At 33.1% G+C, this 20933-nt stretch overlaps 1 protein-coding gene across 1 annotated transcript; it reads right to left on the reverse strand.

The window, feature by feature from the left end:
- Positions 1-1167: 1167 nt before the first annotated feature.
- On the reverse strand, positions 1168-10532 carry LOC123557629 (uncharacterized). The gene is made up of 7 exons (XM_053543975.1): positions 10397-10532; positions 10144-10233; positions 5558-5993; positions 4822-4944; positions 3614-4021; positions 2877-3110; positions 1168-2188 (listed from the first exon to the last, which is right to left on the reverse strand). The coding sequence occupies exons 1-7, from the start codon at positions 10445-10447 to the stop codon at positions 1581-1583; spliced, it is 1950 nt and encodes a 649-aa protein (XP_053399950.1). The 5' UTR covers positions 10448-10532; the 3' UTR covers positions 1168-1580.
- Between the last annotated feature and the right edge of the window lie 10401 nt (positions 10533-20933).

Consider the following 20933-nt stretch of genomic DNA (forward strand, 5'->3'; position numbering starts at 1 on the left):
TTTTCAAGCTTGGATTTCATTTCTAAAATAGAAATGATATTGCGCGTCTGTTAATTTCACCCTTTCTTTGCAAAGCGTGGAAACCATGCTGTGTCCTTTGTTAAATAAATGTACACAGTCTCTCCCCCACTCACCGGCTTTCAAGGAGCGCCTAACTTGCAAATTACATAATTTCATAAGAAAACTATTCTTTGACGTAGTTTTTTTTCCTGTCGTGGAATGATTCAATATTCCAAAGATTTTAGCTTTCAGTCAGAAAAACAGTAATTTATGTTGATTCGTATTGTTTTCGTAAACAGTTTGGTGAAAAATCAAACGTCAGTTCTATTCTGTTCTGTTAATGTTTTTCTATTATTTGACTATGAGACAATCATGAACGTTATTATTTCAAAAGACTATATTGAATCGTACGTCAGTTGTTGGTATATGCAGTTCCGTAAATCGTTACATCGTTTAAGCTACATCAGAACTTTAAGAAATCCACACGTTTTTTATTTCCTGATACACTTTGAAGTTAAATGGAAGCAAGAAGCCTTTACCCTATTACACTTTTAATTATACTATTGTATTGTTTATAAAGTCACTAATACCTACATATGTGATAATAAATTGTCATGTTTTGGAAAATGTAATTTATTTGCCTCTAAAGTAAAAGAAATTGAAAAAATAGTGATTTTCACTATATGTTCATTATTAGTGATGGTGATACTTTTTAAACGCAGTTGGAAGCAAGAAGATGTTAAGTTAGAATAAATATTTTCACATCAAATTGAAGAGCAGAAATTGATGTATACTGTCATATCTGGTAAAATATTCACAAACCAAAACACATATTTGAAATTAATCATTGAAAATAAATTTCCTATATAATCTATTGCACAAAGTTATATCAGCGGAGAAACCAATATTGATTATCGGATAATTTTCAAGGGGGACAACCTACTACGATAAGCCAGTCAAATATAATAAAAGCTGGGGATGTTTACAAATGGCATTCATTTTCAAAGGGGGACAACTTTTTCAGAATATTTTCAGTATGGGACAGTACGGCAGAACATGTAATGGTCATGTAAAATATTGGTAACGATGTTGCTCGTTTATAAAATATTTCTGTGTTTTGGTGATATACTCCTAAACCTTAAAATAGCTAGAATGACGCGACACATGTACATTTATAGATATATGTCAACCTCCATGCAGGAATATAGTCAAAAGTAAATCACATGACGATAGTAAAAAACATGCGCTCGTAAAATGGTGACATGTTCTGGATCAAACGCTTGCCATGATTACAGGCAAATTGACATTTTATGTCACAACATATAAGAATACAATCAAAGTTTTCAATATGTTTATGTTGTGATGTGAGCGACTCGTCTACTTCTTTGATTGTACACAAAATACTTTCAAATAATTTCATTGTTTACATTTTTAACAGATGCGCGCCATAATGCCAATGTAACACTGTATTGTTTTTATTTTTTTACACATATTACAAGCAAAATATATCATATTTAGCTGTTGAGATATAACTTTGTCAACAAAATTAAATTGATGATGTGTAACTCGGCTGTCGCAATTTATACGTACTGCATCGATAAGGGGATGTAACACTGTTTTGGATTTTTAAAGTACATATATGTATCACTGAAGAAAGCTGAATCGACAGAGTATTGTCTTTGAGTTTTGTGGGAGGTCGGACTAAGTACGCCGCGTGTCTGTCTGTGCGAGGTATTGTATAACTGTACAGGACTTGGAAGAATCGTTTCTCCAACTTCGATGGTCACATATGCATTATCTTCGATCTTAGCTGATCCAGAAATTACGTTTATCACAGATTTTAATACCGCATCCGTTACGTGATCCCTCATTGCTAAAATATCCTGCTTCAGTTCGTGTTTCATGTCCGTAAATAGCATGGAAATATGCTGCACTGCATCTTTTTGTTCAAGATCTTCTTGTCCATTATTTTCATTCATATTATCTGGTACTTCCTGAGTATCAACATTCACACTGTCAATGTCAGTAGGCTGTTCCAGAACGTCTGTTTTATCATTACCCTCTTCTGGGCTTTCATTATCTTCTGGTGGCGTTCCAGTATTCGAAACACAATTTCCGTTGGACATATCCACTGCAAGTTGTTTTAATGATGTGTCTTCAGAGATTTCTACATCACTGTCTTCTTGGTCTGTTAAAAAAAAACGCAATAGGAATAACTATGAGAAGATTTAATTTATTTGACAAGCTTTTCCCAGTAAGTTGTGTTTTCATTACAATAAAGCTATCAATAAGTGTGGTTATTACCCTTGAAAACCGAAACGACTTTAATCTTTATGGAACTACCAGATGAGTTATCAAGAAAACATTCGAAAAAGCGGGTACGGGTGCCGCTACCTCTGTCCTCCCCAGAAATAAAAAAATGTCACGTAAATTTACACTTAATGACGATCACGTGTTATTGAAATCCCTTTAAAACTTTGGAAGTAGTTCGCTCAACAAACATTTTACAATGGGCCAACAGTAATATGACTTCAACATATCACCCCGAACTTTGTTCGCAGGGGTGTAAACGCGTTTACTGAGGTCCCAAAATGTTCTTTTTGTGTCTTTATACATCTTTTTAGTAAATATAGACTATAAATCAAACTTCCAGTGAAAGGATTTTAACAATGTAGCACTTTCATAGAGCTGGTACTCACTTATGACCAAGATTAATTAAAAAAAAATATATATAGCAGGGCTAATGGTGGGGGCGTTTATTAGGGTAAGGGGGTAAAATAGGGAATACACAGTAAATAATCTAAATTTCTTTTAACATCAGTGGCCTACATTCCTTACTTGATATAAACAACAGTCTTTATCAGTTAATGACGTACCAGAATTTAACATTTCCAACTCTCTCTGCAATGCTTCCACTTCCAGTTTGTATTGTCGTATCAACTTCTTTTCTTCTATTCTTCTCTGCAGCGAATCTTTTCTTTCTTTGAGCAGTTCTAATTCAGTCTTAGCACGAGCCTCTGGTCTCTGGTCCCGTACAAATGTAGGGGGAATGCGGATAGGGAGTGGCGGCGGTGGCGGTCTTTGAGACGGTAATTTTGGGAAATTTCTTCCTGCAAATAAAGCATATTATGTACGACTGAAAAAAATAATTCGGTTGTATTTTTCGGGCGTTGGTCATTTGTTTCTCTTTAGTTCAAAACAGCGTACGATTTGAAATAATGACTCGGTTTAAGAGACAATATCTTTTGGATGCATTCGTAAAATAAAGTAAGAATATCGCTTTTTAGATGGAAAATCCATTTTGCGGACGAAAACCTGACACTTTCAACGTACATATGTACCTTTTTGCAAAGGATATTGGACGAACAAAAAAGAGAGTAATCCATATTTGTATTATTTTACTGTAAAAAATTGATCATTAAAAAATGTTGTTTTTTTGCCTGAGAGTAATACGGAACACCACCCACGTCACACATTTTGTCATTGCGGGCAGTCAATGAAATTTTCAAACAGATTCAGAAAATGTCCATGTATTGATCTTGATAAATCAGTTGAACACGTTTCAACACGCTAGATGCATGTAATACAATAGTTTGAACAATAATATACCTACTGTTGTCATGAATTGGAGTGAGATAGTGCAGATCTTCGTCTCCACATAAAGGTTTCTTCACCTCCGTTGTACAAAGAGAGACCTCTGGTATATTGAACTGCGGGGTCAAATCCTCCAGTCCACACTTTTCCAGCACGTCCAAAAACACCACAAACCAGTTAGACACGCGTCTTGGGACTTTATGCAATAACATGAATGACGCTGCAGTGGCTCCTCGTCTGTCCTTTTCACATCTAACTTCCTCCATGTCCCATTCATTAATTACACCCTTTTCAAATAAATGATCAATGAACTCGTCTGGGTCGATTCGATTCATTATTTGTGGGGTGAATAACTTCAGCAGATTCCTATTGACTGTATGGTCCTCCTCGGTTTCTCCTCTGAGTAAGCTGGCGATATATTCATACTCTAAAATAAGAAGAAACCATATGGCTATCTTTTTTTGACTGTGTGTGAATTTCATTGGAGATGTATCATCCAACCCATAATTGGAAGGATTCTCTCTTTTGATTTCCGAAATGAGCTGCACCATGAGAAAACCGACATAGTGCATTTGCGACCAGCATGGATTCAGACCAGCCTGCGCATCCGCGCAGTCTGGTCAGGATCCATACTGTTCGCTAACTGTTTCTCTTATTTCAATAGGGTTTGAAAGCGAACAGTATAGTATGGATGCGCAGGCTGGTCTGGATCCATGCTTGTCGCAAATGCAGTATGTTGGATTTTTTATGGTGCGGCTCAAATGCTTTGGTTTACTTGCCATTATGAGCAGCAATAATCGATTAACTTAAGTTTACAGACTTTTTAGCCACTTACGATTTAATATGAATGATATATGCAACAGCCATAATAGTTTTTTTGTAGATAAAACGCTAAAATACATGTATGTCCTTTCGAACAAATTTGTTTATTCCTGTCACAACCTTTGTTCAAGATCCACCTTTAATACAGTCTGTTCAACAGATTCAAACAGGTTTAGAGACAGGACAGAAACAGTTCAGACACATAAATGTATGAAACAGACATGCAAAGTGAAAAATTAAGAAACATGACCCGGCTAAACATTTGGAAATCAATCTTGCCATTGGCGAATTTTAAAATTGGCTCAAAGAAACTGTTGAATTTCATAACATAATAAACTTCTTTGAATAATTACAAAAAAAAAACAACAAAACAACGAAAACCCAAAACTATAAAATAATGAATACCTGCCAAATTTAGAGCGTGTAAAAAAGCCTGCCATTTGCCAGGTTCATTCAAGGACTTGACTCTTGCTATTAACATTTCAACCGCCTTTTTCGGATCATCCACACTGACAAATTCATGCGCATCTGTAAAATAAAATACCAGACATTTAAAGCATTTTTGAAAACAAAATTAATACTACTTAGCAAAAACATATTATAATTTTTAGAACTCAACGTAACACTGTTATCAATAGCATAAACTATTTTGGAAAGAAAATTTATATACTGAATACAGAAGTATCAGTTACCGAAATACAAGAAAAGAGTGTCTCAGAAAAGTAGTTTTCTGTTCAAAGTGTAATAACAGTTTATAATAACAGTACATACGAGTATAATATACTTTAAACTTATTGCCTTAACTTCGAAAATGATAAAGTAAGAAGACAGATTAAGCCGTAAAAAGTTACTTTAAAAATGTTTGCCACTGTAGCTAAGACATTACTGAACTTCAGAAAGCAACAATTAATATGACCTTAATTGAGCCGCACCATGAGAAAACCAACATAGTGCGTTTGCAACCAGCATGGATCCAGACCAGACTGTGCATCCGCAACTGTTTCTCTAATTGCAATAGGCTTTGAAAGCAAACAGCATGGATCCTGACCAGACTGCGCGGATGCGTAGGCTGGTCTGGATCCATGCTGGTCGCAAACGCACTATGTTGGTTTTCTCATGGTGCGGCTCTTATGATAATTACCTATGTAAGGCATATGCGGAATGACCTCTAGTACATTGATCGTGTTTTCTAACAGCGGTTGGAAAGCCTCTACCATAAAGGGGACTTCCGCTAGCGAGATGGGCGTGTTACGTTTCTTCAACGGACATCGATTATATGCGAGACCTTTCTTCACTGAGGAGCCATCACTACTTGTCTCCCTGAGAGAAACTTCTGATATGTAAGTGTGTGCATCATCATCAACATCATCGTCATAATAACAATCAGCATCATTGTTCATTAAGTAAGTGTTATTAACAAATTTAGGGTGTGTTCCACTACATTCGGATGACCCCGGCTCGTCGTACACGACTGTACCAGTGCTGCTGCTTCTGCTGAGAGAGGACTTTCTTTCGCAGAAAGCAGAATCTAATGATGAAACTGTGTTGTTATAACTTTCGTTTGACACCTCTCTGTCCTGAAAAATAAGACTCTGCGATATCAGTTACCTAAATGCATCCCCAGCTTTTATTATATTTGACTGGCTTATCATAGTAGGTTGTCCCCCTTGAACATTATCCAATAATCAATATTGGTTTTCCTGTTGATATTACTTTGAGCAATAGATTATATAGGGAATTTATTTTCAATGATTAATTTCAAATATGTCTTTTGGTTTGTGAATATTTTACCAGATATGAAAGTAAACTTCAATTTCTTCTCTTCAATTAAATGTGAAAATATTTATTCTAACTGAACATCTTCTTGCTTCCAATTTTGTTTTAAAAGTATCACCATCGCTTACATTGAACATATAGTGAAACACACTAAACTTTTCAATTTCTTTTACTTTAGAGGCAAATAAATCATATTTTCCAAAGCATGACAATTTATTATCACATATGTAGGTATTCTTGACTTTATAAACAATACAGTAATATAATTATAAGTGTAATAGGGTAAAGGCTACTTGCTTCCATTTAACTTCAAAGTGTATCAAGAAATAAAAAAACTTGTGGAATTCTTAAAGTTGTGATGAAACTTGAACCGTGTTAATTTACGAAACTGCATATGCCATCAACTGACGTACGACTCAATATAGTCTTTTGAAATAATAACGTTCATGAACTATGTAAAGCGCCTTTGAACGTGAAATTGATCATGAAAAGGGCGCTATATAAATCTGGTATAATAATAAAATTCAAAAAAAAAAAAAAAAAAAAAAAAAATGAAATAGAAAAAAAAATGAAAATAATAGAATAGAACAGAGCTTTCATTTTTCACCAAACTGTTTATGAGAACAATACGAATCGACATAAATAACATTATTTCTAAATATCTTTTGAATATGGAAACATTCGACAACAGGAAAAAAACTACTTCAAAGAATAATTTTCTTATGAAATAGTGTAATTTGCAAGTTAGGCGGTGAGAGGGGGGTGGGGGGAGAATGTGTACATTTATTGAAACAAAAGACACGGCAGCATGGTTTCCACGATGTGCAAAGAAAGGGTGAAATTAACAGACGCGCAATATTATGTCTATTTTAGAAATGAAATCCAAGCTTGAGAAAAAAAAATCGGCATGCTTTCCATGTGTTTGCACGGTAGAATTGTCTCTTTAGTACGACCTACATTTTTTGTCATGGTTTTGTTCGTCGAAAGCATGCAAAATAGCCACCTTTACAGCTAAAGACTTGAGTTTTCACGATAAATTTGATTTCATGATTGAATTGTGTAGTATGTACAAACGCATATCTGAATGGCATATTTGATTTATGTATATCATTGATTATACAAGTAACTTAGACACTATAAATAAGTAGACAGGGTGAATCAGAGCTAATTGTTTAAAAAAAATGAGTTCGGATCTCTATGATACACATACACCAATGCTGAAAAATCAGAAACTTGATTCATAATTAAATAGATTCTTTCTTTTTTGATTTCTATGGAATACCATGGATCAAGGGCAGTTAATAAAACACGAGTGTGCGTGTTTTAGTAACATGTATGTTTTTTTAAGTTTGTTAAATTACTAGGGTTTTTTCTTTGCCATTGCCTGTCAAATACAGTATTGCTTAGTTTATTACTTTATTGCATCATGTTTTAAAAAGTAAAGTTCTAGGCAAGGAGGTTGAACGAAAGTACCGTTATATGGACAAGAACAATCAGACAAAATGGGAATACATGTATCTTCGTACAAGTTTCGTTTTTCTCGAGGAAAACTATTATACATGTGTTTGTGTGAAAGCTCGTTTATGAAATAATTTTCGGATATCAATGTTTAGCGGGTTTCAAAGTTTCAAAAGAAAAGAAATTTATTTAAATGTTTTCATTTTCTGTTACATGACAACACGAATTTCGCAATATCATAAGCTAACATAATGGTTCTTACAGAAATGTTTTATATCTTTACAAGAATAATATTTCTATATGAATCTATAAAACAACATGATTTATATCAAAAACTGGCTACATGTTTTGTTGCTTTCTATGGAGTAACATGCGAGCTCAATTTCCGTGTACTACTTAAAGCAAAATTTTAGATCGATGCAAAACCCATTTCAAAGAATTATTGACTTAGCTAATGTAAGGGAGGCAATCCAATTTGAAGGGAATTGCTTTAACACAGACAATAATTAAGGGAGATAATTCTTGCAAATTCTCGTTGAAAGCTGACCATGTATGCGATTTCCAGGCCAAACTGGTTCTGTATTTGTTTGTTTGTTTTGGGTTTAACGCCGTTTTTCAACGGTATTTCAGTTATGTAATGGCGGGCAGTTAACCTCGTCAGTGTTCCCAGATTTTGTACCAATATAAACCTGTTCCCCACAAGTAACTGCCAACTTCCCCGCAAGAATCAGAGGTGGAAGACGAATGATTATAGTCACAATGTCTCTTATCAAATCACCACGGAGAACATACGTCTCGCCCGGAGTTTTTATGTGTAACTCATAAAACACCAGCCCTTATCTTGTGCTATTTACAACTCTGTAGTTCAAAAATGTAAGTCAAAACTGGATAAAAAAATGTGAAAGTTTATTTCTAAAGTCGTGTGATAAGAAACTTATTGAATAGCTTGCCGGTCAAAAGTCAAAACTACTGGCCTGAACCCCCGTGAGGCAAACATTATTAGGTGTTTATATAGACAACATAATTATTGTCGTGGAATGTTCAAATTGAAAGTTTGTACTAAACTTAACTCAAAAATAGCATTGTTAAGACGTATATCGTACTATTTGACAGATTAAATGAAAAAGTTGTTATTATTCTATAATGCATGTATAATGTCAATATTTGATTATTGTTGTACTGTACCGTGCGAAGGAAATATGTGTTCTTTAAAGAAAGTAATGAAAATTCATGGTAGAGCGGCAAGAATAATTTTGAATAAAACGTTCCAAACAAGAACTAAAGATATGCTAAAAGAACTTGGGTGGTTAGATCTACTGCTGAAATTCGCTCCACATGTTCTCTAACATTTTTTAAAAATAAGTATAAAAAGTATATCTTACAGTTGACTGCTTAAATTAAAGCGACATGCCTCCAGATCGTTCGACAACAACAAAAAATATATTTTCAGGTATCTTGAAATAAATGCTATATTTCTTAAGAAGGCTTTAAAACTTAATTACTGACAAACTTTATGTTACGGAAACACATGATAATTTGCTGTTTTTACTACTTTTTACGATGAAAATCGAAAAGAGTTTGTCACGCTTTTACTCCAGGTAAACTGTCTCGATTATAAATATCTATATTTTGAAGTCATTATTCACTACTTCAGCTATAGCGCTATTGGTTACGACGACAGGAAAATGTCGGCGGTCCGGGGTTCGATTCCCGACGCGGTCATTGTTTTTTCTTGATTTGGAACTTTTAAAATATTTTAGAAACAAAAGTTCATATTCTAATGTTCATAATGACCAAAACTTCAATTTGAAAGAAAGATTATTTTTTAGCCAAATCTGGAGGCATGCTGCTTTAAGAATCTCTTTGTTTATATCAGCTGAATTAAGACTATGCCATTATAATATAATTATGCATGTATATATTATGTCACTAATTGATTGTGGAATGTGTACACTAAATGTATATTTAAAAGCAATATCTTCTTAAGGGGTATTTGTCCAAGAATGAACGTGATATTAATGTAATATGATAGTGTAAATTGTATTTGGTTGTTGAGAATTAAGATGTATTATTTGTACTTTGTACTGATCTGTATCTTCATGTGCTACCTTCTATAAATAAAGTTGTTGTTGTTATTATTATGTTTTGCTCCTCGTCAGATAAAATCAAACAATATACACTTCGTTGATCTGGATATTTTCATGAATAATAAGGTAGGGAAAATACTGAGTGTTTATTAAAATACATCGATACTGTGATTGGTTGGTTATTAATACCAAACAATTTATTTTGATGATTCACGCATTAAGCAGCCGATAACTGACATGTAGATACTTTATCTCTTTATGTGCTTTAATTTTGCATATTTCATGAATTCATTAGCGTGAATTGAATATATATAAACTTTCATTTTCCCTTTTGCTCCGAATTTTAGCATTTCCTCCATTCCTGCATTTAGCTTATACAAACAAAATTAAACATTTTAGTACTCACATCGGCTCCTGGTCCTCCACCGATTTCCTCGTAGACAGGTTCTTCGTTCATATATATCGTCTGCTCCTGTCGGACTTTGCATCCTTTTTTCTGAAAGGTGTATACATAATTTTGATTTTTGATAACGTTTAGATATTTCCAAAGTTAATGCAGTAGTATGGTCGCTTCTTCATCTGCCAGTTTCTTTTCCCACATTTAACATAGAGATGGTTAAGAATATACGAATATATCTTAGATTAAAATAAACACTAACCTTTTTGCTCCTTTTAAATGGCAATTTTCTCTTGGAGTTTATTCCACCCATTTTAAGGATTTGTTATGTTAAACGTGTAAATATAAACTTTGACAGATCGTACGTTTTTGTATTTGGACAGCGTGGGGCATTTCCCTAGGTATATATCCTGTTGATATGTAACGCTTGGTTACTCAAGAGTTTGATAAAAGTTGTAAATATACATTTGGGGTTTTCCCGTGTATACATGTACATGTTACCACTATCTTGTGTAGTGCATTATTCAAGTTTTTATAGTGCTTTAAATTTCAGGCTTTTATGCCTGCATCGGGACATCACTTTAGAGGGCTCAATATGCCTCCGGCCACATTTTTCGACATAAACAGAAGATATGCTCATTTCTTGTTAAATCGCATTTTGCTACCGATTAACATACTACGTGTATTATAATTATCTCCCTTTCTTGTTGTCACTGTACAAAATTGTATGTAATATTGGAAGTAGAGATTTTCTATGTAATTATACGTAATATCTATTTGGGATGACAGCTTTATCTGTTTTTAACATAAAACAATGCAGTCTGAAATACAGCTATATCCCCCGCCGCCGTTATGGATAGAGAAAGGGTTGATGGTATTGGGTGGAAGCATCGACTTTGTTAAGTATATTTCAAGTTTCAAGAAAATCCTTCAAGGGGTTTAGGAGATACGGAGCGGACACAAAATGTTACGGACAGACGGAGACATTTCTATAACCCCCACCACTCTTGGCGAAGGGTTAATAAGCCTTCTGGAAATTAAGCACTGGTAATTACTTGGATACAAACGACTTCCCGTGAGCCAGCTTCATCATATGCGCCGTTTCAAACGCGTTACTGAAAGTGTAACGTGTTTTCAAAGATACTGCTAGGCCTAGGATTGCAATTTTTTTTAGGAAATATCCAATCAGATGCTGCATTTTTTTTTTAACCCGTTCACTTGCCTTGATTTAAATTGAGTATTTCTGTCAATTCTCATGAAAGGTAGGATTCCAACTGGTGACATCAGCCATGAAACTCTTCACCTTTTTTTCCGATCAAATAAGGCTCCTACTTTAGATTATGTATCACTGGGGCTGGTTTCAAAATGACAACAAACACATAACGTATGCAGTAGAATCTGTTATGAGTTAGTAAGTTTCCATTTATTTACAAGACTACAGTAAAATTTGTGATCCCCATGTACAAGGTATCACAAAATTAAAACATACTGTTAGCTATGAAGTGACACACATGTACAGGGCGTCACAAAAAGTAAAACATACACTTAGCTCAGTAGAGTGACACAGTAATACAGGGTGTCACAAATTATAAGACATAATGTTAGCATCTAGTGACCACAGGCCACTGAAAACAGAATATATAAAGCAATCGGATCATTTTTTTTAAAGTTAACATTCTTTTCCTCTGAGAAATTTAACAAGTACAGAGCAGCTGAACAGCATTTTACACAAAGTTTTCAATGCAGAACAGTAAGTTACAAAATGTCATAAAATATGATTAAAAGAAAAGAAAATAACTCATACAAGTATTCAATATTCTCCGACATGTTATAAAATCAATATAGCACTTACATGTCTTGACGACTCTTCACTAAGAAGGTACAAAAGAGGTTGCACAAATATTATATAATCTACATCTACACCAAATCTAAAAATAGCAAAAACTCTTCGGTGCGAAGGTAACTCTCTGGTCTAGAAAGGTGAAAAAAAAATCACATTGGTTACAAATGATAAAAGGATAATTTAAAATGAAACGAAATATTGCAGCAGATCACATTTAAGTTCAAAAAATGAAAAAAAAAATGACATTATGTTAAAAAAGAAAATGAATACAGAATTTATCCTTTAAAGCACAGAATTCTGCTTCCCTTGTTTTATGTGCATTCAGACGTAATATGAGCCGTGCCATGAGAAAACCAACATAGTGGCTTTGTGACCAGCATGGCTCCAGACCAGCCTGTGCATCCGCGCAGTCTGGTCAGGATCCATGCTGTTCACTAAAGGTTTCATTAATTGCAGTAGGCTATAAAAGCGAACAGCATGGAACCTGACCAGACTGCGCGAATGCGCAGGCTGGTCTGGATCCATGCTGGTCGCAAAGCCACTATGTTGGTTTTTCCATGGCGTGGCTCATATAACGTTTGCACTGAGTGAAGTTTTATCTATGCAAAATACACTTAATACAGGTAAAAATTATGAAATAAAATAAAACTCAGCTTCAAATTGTCAACTTTTCTAGATGAATAAATACAAGCTTGTGTGAATGCTGACCCTCTAAATATTATAGATGGTTCCTTGTTATTCAATTTCTGGTAACTGCAGAATGGGCTTACACTTAATTTTTTTTTTTCAAATATAGAACAATTCACTTGATAGGGAAGTCATACACATTCAGATTTGTACCTGAAAAGTTGGTATTAAGTCATCACTGTAGAAAATGGACTGGTTAAAATAAACCCAAGTACCAAAAGCGTATGATTCCAAATACCAAAGCTTGTGATTTTTTTACGAAATGAATGCTGATGAACAAAAAATATAAAATGGCCACAATTACTTATACATTGTGAGATCAGTGGCTCCACTACATAGTCACCTGCAGTAATAAAGAATCCTTTTTCTGGTAACAAAAATAGCAACTATCATAAGAGTTTCATAATCTTCATTCCAGGGTTCAAAGAGGGAGATTATTATGCTGTAAAATCATTGCCTGTACATCAGTGTTTCGGCTCTTCCATGAACTGACCCTACATCGTTGCAGGCACTTTAAGAATGAAAAACCACGTGAGGTCCGATAAAACCTTGTATTAGAATCCTTTAAATCAAGTCATCTGTAAATGATTGTGAATGTAATTTTTTGGTGGATGTCGTTTTAGAATCGAAATAATATATCCCAAACAGTTTTGATATAATCATTCAACTGTGAGATGCTGCCATATAAGTCTGTCTTTTAGAATAGCAGATAATAAAAATGTATTTTATCATTTTGACGTATTTTAGGGGTGCTCTTACTTTCTTACAATACCTAAATAATAAATTATTACTTAATACACAAATAACCCAACTGACTGGTACACAAGTTTGAAAAAAGTCAACAGTATTCACACAGTTGAGGTTTAAAAACAGGATTCAGTCCAACGGCCTAAAGTAAAAAAAAAAAATGTAACATGCTGGGCATTTGCAAGTTCTGTTGTGTTTTCACAGAAAAGCTGCATTTCAATCAGTTACCAAAAAACAAGATCCTATAGAACTGTTTAGTTATGTTTCTTCTTCATGTCTATAATAATTTTAAAAAATCTTATATCATGCTTTTCAAGCCTAAAATTCCTAAACTTATGGTTCTATTGTTAAAATTAAGGCATAAAATGGCTCTATCAAGTATTTAACCAGTAAACTTTTTTTGCTTTTGCTCAAGCAGAGTACAATACTACCACTATGTTTTGATTCTTAAAACTAAATTTCCATACGAAATTCATGAAAAACTTGAAAATTCTGAAACAAAAGTTTTATGAAGAAAGAAACATAATTCGTGACCAACCCTCTACATCTACGCCATGCCTAGATACATTATCAAAATTCATGATTTACTATCCACATTTAGAAAATAGCACAAATTTTTAAGACTTTAGTACAATACCAATGCGAAAATGTAAGCTGACATTTAATCTCTCTATCAAGTATACTTTCTACAATGAAATTTCACATATAAGGCAAAAGCAATTAAATTCTGTTGAATATCCAAAGTCATGGTTTTTGCTCGAGGAAAAATACACATAGGAGTTCAAATGTCTGCTACTTCCTTATCAAACATACAAAAACCTGTTTTTCATACCACCCATTCTCTAAACATCGAACAATTGTTTTAACAAGACAAAGACCAAGTCAGATTTACTGCATATTCAACAAGAAAATCAAAGAAATTTATGGCCTGGCCTTCATAAAGACTCTTCAAAGCAGTTTAAATGCACAGATAAGTACTGAAAACTGGTCCCAGATGGTTCTTTCCCTGTAAAATATTGAAAGGACTGTACTGCTGGTAACAGCAACATCTTCAAAATCTGATATTGTACTAAAGTCTGTTTAAAACACAAAGAGACAATCATCCATGTTGAAACATCATCAAGGAAAAATATTAGGATAAAAATATTGTGATTTAAAAGATACAAACAGACAAATTTTATTCTATTTTATTCATTTATAGCTAAAATTAACTCTATTGCACTTCAGGATGGCATTCAAAATGAGCAGGTTTTTTTTCCTTCTGGAAAAACACTTATCAAGAGATTCAAGTAAAAATATACTATCTATATAGAACAGAAAAGTTACTTTCAACTCTTGACCTTACATGTCACGCAATATATCAAATAAATTGTTTTTTTTTCCACATTACAAAGGCAGTTCATTGTTACAACAAAAAAACAATAAAAAAAGCAAATGGGAACAACTTTATCCCAAAGGATTTTATTAAAATGTAAGTTAATCCCTTCATTTTTTTTAAGTTAACTTTGTCAAACATAAAAAGAATATCTTTTTACAAAATATTTGTTAAAATGCTGTCCCTGAAATAAGGCATTTTAAACACCATCCGACATGATATAAAATCACTACACATCTTTGCCAAACTCAATTTACTGCGCAGGACATGTGTAAAAGACAAAACAGGCCCGTATTCATCAAAGTGTTAAGTACGAAGATTTTACTCATGACTTTAAACCTCTAAAATTCAAATTACCATAATTCTTTGTAATAAACCTCTATATCGGAAACTTTGCTCAGTTTTTTGTTGTAGTATTATTTGCCATGTTTGTATAAAGTTTCATTAAAATCTATACAAGATTTATATATGTAGGGAAAAAAAAAGTAATATTAGCATTCAAAGTCTAAATTCAGACTTAACATTGATGATTATGGTCCTAGTAATCCAACGTCACAGACACTTTATGGATAATCTATCTTCTAATTATGCGTGTCAATAAAATGTTAGATTTAATACTTCTACAATAATTAGGATCATTTTGAAAAACGCTGAAAGTGTACGCAGAATAGCTGACATCAGCTGGAGAGCAACTAGGATGTCATGCTTTTTGTTTGTCGGCAGAACTTGCATTTTTTCCCAAAGAAGGAAGGGAAGATTTGTCTTTGAAGGATACCAGATAGCCGTAGGAGTGGCAAGAATATTTTTATCTTTCAATTATTTCATTGCTATTGTCTGATATGCTTTATGTAATAGGATTGTTTTGGAATGAGATCTTGGATTTTTTTAGGTGCCTGTCTAACAACAATCAAATGACAGCTGTAAAACAACGGTCTTGGAACATGTTCTGCACAGTGAATAGAGTGTGGCTCTTCTATTATCTTAGTGTGTATATGAAACAGATTCTGTATACACAAAGGCACAAAATATCATCAAATGTTTATTTCATATGACCAGGATGACGTCCCTTTTGGCATCTGACACAGGTTGTTTACAATGATGTAAATTCAACATACACTAAAACACAAGAAAACATACTGGAATGAAAGAGGCGAAAAATCCATTTGTGATATGTACAGTTTTTGAACTTGGCATTATTTAACAAACACTACTGATATTATTTTTTTTATCTTCAATTTCTTTTTTTTATTTTTAATTTTTTTTTTTGTTATTGCAAGTAGTTTAATTTGGTGGGATTTTCAAGGATTTTGATATAAAATGTATATTTGGCGATGACAAACAATGACATAAGTAAAACCTGGCTTTGATTTTTTAAAAAAAAAACATTCATTTTCTTCATCATCTGATGTTTCAGACACTTCAACTCAATTAAAAAATTCGAGAAAAATTCTAATTTATGCCACTTATACAAATAACACCTTTTCCAAATAAAATTTTACAACTTTAATTGTGAACGAGTTAATTCACATTTTTATACACACATTTATATAAGCAAAGATCTATAGAAATTTTCAAAATTATCAGAAATCAAACCTGTTAAAATCAAATTTCAAACGGAGACAATGTAGACATGTTAAAGAAATAAAATTATTAAAATACAATAAACTAATAATATGATATCAATTATCAAAAAGAGAAATCCGTTAACAATATCACCACACATATCTTGTTTAACACTGCCTATCCAGGGGCAGTATATTATTAAATATTTGTAAATCAACATTTCACTACTTGATAAAAAGAAATCGGAGATTTTGGCAGCAAAACATTAAAAACATAAAAAAAGATATTAAGTGCATTTGGCAAAGTGATAAAAAAGGAAATTCTAAGTACAACAACAGAATTAATACGAATTTAGGCAAGTGTGTCTTCAAAAGTTTGTGTCCGATGTTCCAATTAACAAGAGCTGTTTGTAAAACATGTATGTCACATACGTTGGCCTGTCCCATTTCCAGCCCTGGAATTACCATGATCTTGACCTTTTTAGCAACTGACTCCCTACACAATACCGGGTCATCTACTGACCACAACAATCATCCTATAAAGTTTGACCAGTGCAAGACCAAGCATTCTCTAATTATTGATCAGAAACAAAATGGTCTACCATCCTACCAATCAGACAGATAGGCAATTAGCGTAACAATATATTCACGCTTCTTCGAAAGGGGGCATAAAAATGTGAACTTAGGCTAGTCATTTTCAAAAGACGTCCAGTTAAGATTAAACTTTTGTGCATGAACATTGTAAAAATGGGAAATGATATAAACACATCAATTGGTTCTTTTAAAAGAAGCTGTGAAAAGCTTTGTTATTTCAAAGACACACCTGCTGTTTTGAAATTGATGAAGTGGTTATTAAAATGAACAAAGTCCATTCCTGGCAAATCTTGATAAAAGAATAAAGTGCAGACACAGAAATCATAAATTGCACAAAACCTTGGTTTTAAAATTTGCTTCACTATTTCCTTCCACAATCAGTTAGATCATTCACAGAAATGCACCAGAAAAAGTGAAAAGCTTTTCTTTAATGCACGATTTCTATATCTGCACTTGTCTATCACAAACATGCATATCACATTGTCTTCAAGTATCTGACATTTATTACTTTTTCATGTATTTTCTTGATAAAACAGTTCTCAACAAAATGCAGTGTAACAAGGCGTTCCTTCAATCACATATAAAAACAAACCTAGGCTATTAACTGTTATACTAAACTTTGAATTTTCTTGTTTACATATATTTGCGTAGCATCCAAGTTTCATTGATCAAAACCAAAAACAGATTTTTTATGGAACTATTAAAGAAATAGCATCACTTCAGAGCAAAAAGGGGACAAGTGTTTCATTATGTCAATGCGCTTAAAACAATTTTAGCGCTGAAGTGACAAATCATATTTCATGACTATCTAAAATAAAAAGTTTTATGAGCTGGTGTTTCTTTTCACTATGACAAATACCGTGAAATCATTAATATTTATGGGGGACTAATTTTTGTGGATTTCATGGTTGAGTCAATCCACAAAATTTAATCCCAATGAACAAGCAAAATTCCCATTTTTTTATGTTTAAAAGTTGAAATCCACAAATTTATATCTCCACAAAATTGCTGTTTTGACCAAAACAACGAAATTTCATGCCCACGAAATTAAATGATTTTACAGTAGAAGAAAATGGCTTCATAAATGATACCTGAGCTGTTTCAAATTTCACCTGATGTTAACAAACATATTACACTGAACATGTGCATTTGTCAATATCAACACAAGTCACTAACTAGTCAACGAAGGGAGGTAATTCTCCTTGTACTAGTTTCCCTCTGGAAAAAAAAGTTAATAATCCCCTTGCATTGTTCTTTTTCAAACAATTTCAACAATTAAAAAATAAATCAAATACCCAGTCTATTCTGTAAAAATTACTCACTGATCTTCAACTTTTTTAAAAAGTTTCAAAAAGTTCCCAAGAATTTGGGAAACTGTGTGAATTTTTTGACGAATTCTCGATACCTTTGAAAATGTCTTTGTATCTTTTAAAACACCACATATTGTTATCTTCCTCAATCTTTTAATCAATTGAGATCTATAGGATTAATTTTCGTCCCACCATAAAGGGGCCCTATGGTTTAAAAATAAGAAAAAAAATACGACGATGATGCAAAAGATTAAAATTCCATCACCAATCTCATGATGACGTAACTTGCACTGACGATGATGTATCATTTGTGGAGTTAGCTACCGACTGAGCTGGGGGTGTTGATGAATGTGAGTTAGAAAAAAAAAAGTTTTTACGGATTCAAATCCCACGTTTTGTAGAAATTTTCCAAGCCTTTAAAAGTCCACTGTATTTGTTGTCTTTCAATATTATTTTAAAAAAAACTCTGAAAACAATAAATTTACCAATTAATTATGACACGGATAAAAAGAAACTATATGATGAAATACGTGTAAACGAAATAACCTATGCTGTTGGATCATACTTTTTGCAAACTGACATACAAAATGACCATATTTTTTAAACTGTGATATGTTTAAAAAATGTTTGTTTTCAAATGGTCTTTATTATTCGAACGGGCCCGCACCTTGGAGAACCATCGTTTTCCCGGGGAGCAGGCCCCAAACCTACGATGTGATGGCCAAGGGTTTTTTAAAAAATCGCAACCTTTAAAGTAGTCCCCACGGACTCTAGAAAACTTCTAACATCAAAACGCACCAGCATTAACTTTTCAATATATATAAAATGCTTAACAAAAAACCCGCCTTGGGGTGCGACCAATTTTTTTTTTGGAAATAGAAAATTGCCCTCCCCAAGTTTTTTAAAGTCTAAAAAGGGCCTTTTTTCTTAAAAAAAAGCAGGGAGTTAGTTTCTTGATGTACAGTGCCCACTTATGATGGGAAAAATGTTGAATTTTAAAGCAAAAGTTTTGATATTTATGAAAAATGACTTAAACAAAAACCCAAAACCAAGAAAATGATTTTCTAAGTCCAAAAGGGGAAATAATTATTGAAAAAAAGCAGGATGGAGTTTTTTGCTGCTGTACGGGTCAGCTTTGAGGTGAACGTGTTCCCAAGTTTCAAGAAATAGTTTTGAATTTTTAAAAAAAAAGTTGCCCCTAAAATAAAATTTAACCCAAAGAAATTAAATTTTTTTCTAAGTCCAAAAGGGGCCTTTTAACTTGCAAAAGCAGGAGGGTTATTTTTCTTGCTATACAGGGTAAATTTATGATGGTGAACAAGTGTTGAAATTTTAAAAGCAATAGCTTTGAAGTTTAGGATAAAAGTGCCCAAACATAAAATTAAACCAAGAAAAGATTTCTAATCCAAAAAAGGGGCAAAAAAAATCTTGGAAGAGGGATTACTTTCTTGAGTACGGGGGTCGTTTGATGGGGGAACAAGTTTTCCCAAAATTTTAAAAAGCAATAGTTTGATAGTTTAGGAAAAAAGTTGAAAAAAAATAAAAATTAAAAAATTGAAAAAAAAAAAAATTTTTTATTTTACAAAAGGGGATAAAATTTGCAAAAAAAAGGGGCAAGATGGGTTTATGTTTCTTGTTTCAGGGTGTTTGAGGTGGAATATTAGTTTAAAGCAATAGCTTTGAATTTAGGAGAAAACTGACCTAAACAAAAAATTTAAACCGGGGCAACGCCGACGCCGAAACCGCTCAAGTGTGAAAATAATCATATTTTTTTCAAAAATCAGATGACTAAAAATGACGGGATGCAAAATTCATGCTGTGTTTAACCTAAGTCGGGAACCCAGTTTTTTCCCTCCCTTATTGTCGACCCTGATAGAAAAAGTTTTTTTTCCCTGCTTACATAAATTTCACAGCAGAAAATAACAAAGCCCGCTTGCGGGTGTGACGCTCATCTGATTTTTTTTGTATAATAGAAATATTTTCCCCAAATGGATTTTCTAAGTCTAAAAAGGGCATCATTTTGCAAAACAGCAGAGATTAGAGTTATGTTTCTTGATGTTACAGTGTCCACTTATATCGTAAACAAAATTGCAAGTTTTAAACACGAATTTTGACGAATTTATGATGATAATTACTGTAAAACAAAAAATGCTCAACAAGAAAATGATTTTCAAATAAGTCCAAAAAAGGGCAATAATTATTTGCAAAAAAAGCACTAATAGTAGAGGGAGTTTCTTTGTACTAGCTTATATAGGGAAACAAATGTTAATTTTCAACGCATCTGCTTGATGTTTTAAAAAAACTTGACCTAACATAAAAGTAAAAACCAGCGATTCTGATAATTTTTACTGATCCAAAGGGCTTCAAAATTTCAAAGGCCCCAGGATGGAGTTATGTTTCAATTTGTTGACAGGTTCTCGTTATATTTGAACAATGTTTCGAATTTTTAAAGCAAATATCTGTTTTTTTTTTTCAATAGTTATAGGATTTAAAACTGACCCTTGATGACATTAAAAAAATAAAAAGACACGATGATGCAAAGTTCAAAATCCATAATTCTTGACGAAACGCACTGACGGAGTATGTATCTTGGGGATTACAGGGTCTGGGTTTATGATGGGTTAACAAATTTTTAAAGATTCAAACGCCACGTTTGAAAAGTTTAAGAAAAGTATGACCTA

The sequence above is a fragment of the Mercenaria mercenaria genome, chromosome 5, assembly GCF_021730395.1.
Source record: "Mercenaria mercenaria strain notata chromosome 5, MADL_Memer_1, whole genome shotgun sequence".
NCBI lineage: Eukaryota > Metazoa > Mollusca > Bivalvia > Venerida > Veneridae > Mercenaria > Mercenaria mercenaria.